Raw genomic sequence first — 6127 nt, 5'->3', positions numbered from 1 at the left:
TTATAAGAAACAAATCTAAGTCTGGAGTTTGATATATAGTCAAAGGGTATGCAAATAGGGCCCTTTCTGTGATGATTAAACCAGCCCAGCCAGGACTCTGCAGCTGGGAGAGGAGCCCCAGCCCCGGGAGTCCCAGGTGTTCCCATTCTGTGATCAGGACAGAACACAGACATCTCACCATGGAGTTTGTGCTTGGCTGGGTTTTCCTTGTTGCTGTTCTAAAAGGTAATTCCTGGTGAACGCGAGACACTGAGTCTGTGAGTGGATATGAGTGAGAGAAGCATGGATGTGTGACAGTTTCCTGATCAGGATGTCTTGTGTCTGCAGGTGTCCAGTGTGAGGTGCAGCTGGTGGAGTCTGGGGGAGGCCTGGTGAAGCCTGGGGGCTCCCTGCGACTCTCCTGTGCAGCCTCAGGATTCAACTTTGGAAGCTACCACATGAGCTGGGTCCGCCAGGCTCCAGAGAAGGGGCTGGAGTGGGTCTCACGTATTAGTGATGATGGAAGTAGCACAAGCTACGCGGACTCCGTGAAGGGCCGATTCACCATCTCCAGAGACAACGCCAAGAACACGCTCTATCTGCAGATGAACAACCTGAGAGTCGAGGACACAGCCATGTATTTCTGTGCAAGAGACACAGTGAGGGGACTTCACTGTGAGCCCAGACACAAACTTCCCTGTAGAAGGAGAACATCACCCCCAGGGGGTGCACACTGCACAATTCTGGTTTGTATTCCCTAGAGCAGGAGCAGATGGTGGTTATAGGCAGGTTTCCTGTCAGGGTCTGGGGCTTCCTTTCCACACAGCAGATTCGCCCAGGGAGCCTCTCTGGACCCATGATTCTGTGCTTACCTATTCACTCTTTATATTAGAAGTTTTGTTGTCATTGGCAAACCACAGTAACATGAACAAAAGACACAGTTGTTTGCACTTCATTTCTCTTGTCTCTAAACATGATTGAATCCCAGATATACTAGGGTAAACAGCTAAACTTTTACAGGAGCCCCGATACACTGACTGTGCAGCTAGGAATGCAGGTTCCCACAGGTCCTCATTATCCTCACCCAGCTCTTGTCCCTGTTGGGGCCCAGTAGGCCTAGGAAACTCTGCCATAGCGACCATTGATGGCAAGGCCTCAGGTGTACAGGAGAATCTATATAAGTGACCATTGATGGCTATGCCTCCAGGGTGCAGGTGAACTATTTGGGAAGTTGTGGAAGAAGTTGAAAGACTGTGAGACAACATTTGGCCTCCTGGGCCACACATGTGGCTTCCGTTCATCCTGTCTATGATTTTCTCATGCAAAGAGGCATATACTTTTTTTTTTTAAATCAACTTGGGTAAATAAGTAACTCCAGCTTTCCCTTATTTTGTTTTTGTCTCTAGCTCATTGTCTGCTTTTGGGAATAAACACAAACCTCTGTCAAAAATTTACTTCTTGAAGGATGAGTGTCTTGCCCATGAATAACTGCTGAAGATTCTTAAGAAATGTAAATCTCCTAAAAGAAAATTCTTTAGGCTCATCTTATGCTTAAAAACAGACTTTTGTTAGGGAATCCCTCTTTTGTAATGACTTATTTGTTCCTGTTACTTACTACTGTCCTGATAAGAATGACCCTTTCTGGAGCATGTCTCTACTTCAAGGACCTTGAACTATGTAATCATTAAAGAAAAAATGTAACCACCCATGGTGTATAAGACACTGACTATTTCAGTAAAATGCGGCTTTACCACCATTCACATTGTCTGTCTTCTTTCTTATAGATATCGCGCAGACACCAACCCCCTACTCAGGACCTTTCGCCTGAGGTGTATGGGCTGGTCCTCTGCATGTCCCAAATAAACAACTTGACACTTCCTTCATGGCACTTTGCTACTCAAGACTTCATGGCACTTTGCTACTCAAATGAAGTGCAGCTTTACTCAAACACTCTAAACAAGAAATAAATAATCTGTTCCTGAGAAACATACCCAAAGCACATTGGTTTACATGATTAAATAGGTTGAGAAGTCCCATGATCTACTATCACGAGCTGGAGACACAGAAAAACCAGTGGTGTAATTCTCATCTCATTCTGAACAAGTGTCTTGTCTGAAAACATTGGAACTTGATGATATAACCCTCAGAACAATGGTGGTAGGAGACTAATGTTCCAGCTCAAACATGAACATGGGAAGTAAATATGAGAGAATGCTTCCTCCCTCTGCATTGGATTCTATTCAGAACCTTAATGGAGTGGGTAATGCCCATGCAGACAGAAGCCATGGATGGAAATGCCAATCTCTTCTACAAGACCAGTGCTCTAACCCCTGAGCTATTGAGCCACCAATCTCTTCTAGAAACACAACACAGACATCCACAGAAACAATGGTTAATCTGGGTACCCATGACGCAGTCAAGATGACACATAAAATTAACCATGACAATTCAACTTCCTGTAAACGTGGAGCTAAAAGACTGAAGATTTAGAAGTCCATGTCATTGCTGAGTAGAGTCTGGTGGGCATATCTGTGCTCCTGTGGAGAAGGAAGACAGAGGCCCATAGGACGTACTGTGGTCTGAGGATCCCCTGTGTCATATGGGAAGAGACAGGTCCCTTTGTGGAGTGCATTTGGGAGAGGTGACACTGTTTCAAGAGACAGGAGAGCTGAAAAGCACCTTTGCACTTCCCTGTTCATTAGCATAGAAGCCCCTGCTGAGAGCAACTAAATGGATGCTGTCTGTTTGTTGTCCCTCAGTATGACCTCCAAGCCCCCAGGAGTTCATGCAACTGCACTTCTGGGACAAACCAGCTCCTGCCACAGCACAGCAAGGTCCTCCCAGAGGATAAGTGGGGATCCCTGTCATATTGCGTTCAAACAATTTGGAGTCTTCAGATCCAGCTAGAGCTCCTGAGATAAAACATAAGAGTACTGTGCCAGGGCAGGTGGGAACTACATCTCCAGAAACTAGAGAGTGGGCTGATGCCAGTATTTCCTCTCACCAATCAGCATGGACAGACTTCAGATGCAGCACAGCTCCAACCAGTGTGAGCTGAGCCACTAACTCCAAGCCTTCCCCCACCCCAACTGCTTTCCTTAAGTGCTTCCTAACTTGGATAGAGTGCCTGGAAACCAGAGCAACAGTGTGCCCCTCCCCCCAAAGATCAGCATTAACACCCTTACTCACCAAGTCTACTGAGCATAGTGTGAGGCATAACTTCAGCTCTAAGGGAAATAGGAATTAACCTCATTTAGCATGCAGACCGAACTCACCTAGCTAAAAGTCATAACACTGTGGACAAGGTCCAAACCCTCCTCACTGGAGGCAAGGAGAAACTGCAGAGGACTGACCAGAGGGACAGAGCAACCAATATATGCCAGTATAGTGCACACAGCACACACAAGAAATGCTTCCTGAAGTGTCAGGCCCTGGACAGTATGTGAACTCTTCTTTCTTTTTTAATAGTTTATTTTCAAATTGGATTCCATATAACACCCAGTTCTTCTCCAAACAAGTGACCCTCTCCTTGATTATCACCACCTTCCCTTCTCCCTCTCCCCCCTCAGCCCTCGGTATGTTTTCAATATTCAATAGTCTCTCATGGTTTGTGTCCCTCTCTCTCCACAACTCTCTTTCCCCCTTCCTCTCCCTATGGCCCTCTTTTAGGTTTTTCCTGTTAGACCTATGAGTGCAAACATATGGTGTCTGTCCTTCTCTGCCTGGCTTATTTCACTTTGCAAGACACCCTCCAGACCCATCCACTTTGCTACAAATGGCCAGATTTTATTATTTCTCATTGCCATATAGTACTCCATTGTATATACATACCACATCTTCTTGATCCATTCATCAGGTAATGAACATTTAGGCTCTTTCCATGATTTGGCTATTAGAATGTGCTGCTATGAACATTGGGGTGCATTTGGTCGTATGCATCAGCAATTCTGTATCGTTTGGGTAAATCCCTAGCAGTGCTATTGCTGGGGCATAGGGGAGTTCTATTGATAGTTTTTTGAGGAACCTCCATACTGGTTTCCTGAGTGACTCCACCAGTTTACATTCCCACCAACAGTGTAGGGGGGTGCCCGTTTCTCCACATCCTTGCCAGCATATAGAGTCTCTTGATTTGTTTATTTTAGCCACTCTGACTGGTGTGAGGTGGTATCTCAGTGTGGTTTTGATTTGTATTTCCCTGATGATGAGTGATACTGAGCATCGTTTATGTGCCTTTTGGCCATCTGGATATCCTCTTTGGAGAACTGTCTGTTCAAGTCTTCCCCCATTTATTCACTGGATTATTCGTTTTTCACGTATGGAGTTTAGTGAGTTCCTTGTAGGTTTTGCATACTAGCCCTTTATCTGATTTGCCATTTGTCACTATGTTTTCCCATTCTCTCTGTTGCCTATTAGTTTTCTTGATTGTTCCCTTTGCAGTGCAGAAGCTTTTCATCTGATGAGGTTCCAAAGAGTTCATTTTTGTTCTTGATTCCTTTGCCTTTGGGGATATGTGAACTCTTCTTAATAAAGCCACTACTCTAGAAGCAGAGAACATAACAGGATTTCTAAACACAAAACAAACAAAAAAAAGAAGAAGTAGAAGAAGAGAGAGATAGACACCCACCACAATGGAGGAATTCATCCTAAAAGAAAACAATAAAGGTCATTACCAGGGATATTATCAAAACACATATAAGTAATATGCCTCAATCAAAAATTTAAAAACTATCCTAAGGGTACTAGCTTTGCCTGAGGAAAGCATAGAGGACAGGAGGGATACCCTTACTGCAGATAGAAAAGACCTAAAAACAAGTCAGGCTGAAATTTAAAAAATGCTGTAACCGATATGTGAAACTGAATGGATATCATGACCTCAAAGTTGAAAGAAGCAGCAGATGAATGAGTAAGTGACATATAAGATAAAATTATGGGGGAAATGAAGCAGGAAAAAGAGGAAAATTAAAACATTGAATTTCAGATGCATACCGCGACCTCAGCAACTACATAAAGTGTAATAACATTCTTTTCAAAGGAGTCGCAGAAGAAGAAGAGAGGCAAAAAATGGAAGAAGTTTTATCTGAGTGAATTATAGTGGATAATTCCCGCAAACTGAGTAGGAAACAGACGTCCGCATCCAGGAGGCACAGAGAACCTCCATCAATATCAACAAAACTATGCCAACATTGAGACATATCATAGTAAAATTGGCAAGATAGACAGATATGGAAAAACCTAAATGCAATACAACACAACAAAAGAAGTTGTTAACCTATAAAGGAAGATAAAAGACTATGGCAAATCTCTCCACAGAAACCTTCAGACAAGAAGGTAGTGGCACAATAACATCAACATGCTCAATTCAAATATATGCAGCCAAGAACACTTTATCCAGCAAGGCTGTCGTTCGGATAGAAGGAAAGATAGGATTTCCTAGACAAACAAAAACCAAAGGAGTTCATGATCTCTAAACAGGCCTGCAAGAAATATTAAAGGGACTGTTTTTGAGTGGGAAAGGAAGACTAAAAGCAACAAAGTCTAGAAAGAAGAAGAGAAAATCCCCAGAAACAATGACTTTAGAGGTAACACAAAGGCACTAAGTTTATATCTATCAATAATCACAGTCGATGTAAATGGGTAAAATGCTCGAATCAAAAGATCTAGGGTATCAAAATGGATTAAGAAAAAAAAGAACAAGATCCTTCTATACACTCATTTTCACCCTAAAACACCTTTAGATTAAATGTGTGGGGATGGAAAACAATTTATCATGCTAATGGACATCAAAATAAAGTTTTAGTACTATACTCATATCACACTTACTAGATTTTAATCCACAGTCTGTTACAAGAGATGATGAAGGCAATATAACATCATAACAGGGTCTATCCAACAAGAAGATATAAAACTTTAAATATTTGTACCCCAAAATTGTAAGCACTGATATATATGAATCAATGAATAAGAAATATAAAGAAATTTATTGATAATAATGCAGTAATAATAATACTAAAAACGTTTACACACCACAGAGAGAAATGGACAGATCATCTATGCATAATATCAAAAAGAAAACAATGCCTTTGAGAGACACACTGGTGCTAAAATGAACAAATTTGGAGACTACAGATGCAGGCAAAGTTGTGGAGAA

The 6127-nt window shown here is 42.4% G+C and overlaps 1 gene segment (V, D, J or C); it reads left to right on the top strand.

Moving 5' to 3' along the window:
* The first annotated feature begins 85 nt into the window (after positions 1 to 85).
* LOC115291337 lies at positions 86 to 740 on the top strand. The segment is given in 2 exon segments: positions 86 to 225; positions 328 to 740. Coding segments are annotated over 2 exon segments (459 nt in total).
* Positions 741 to 6127: the final 5387 nt, after the last annotated feature.

Source organism: Suricata suricatta, chromosome 5, assembly GCF_006229205.1.
Source record: "Suricata suricatta isolate VVHF042 chromosome 5, meerkat_22Aug2017_6uvM2_HiC, whole genome shotgun sequence".
In the NCBI taxonomy this organism is placed as follows: domain Eukaryota; kingdom Metazoa; phylum Chordata; class Mammalia; order Carnivora; family Herpestidae; genus Suricata; species Suricata suricatta.
Note: the sequence above shows the minus strand (reverse complement) of the source record. Positions and strands in the feature narration are given on the sequence as shown.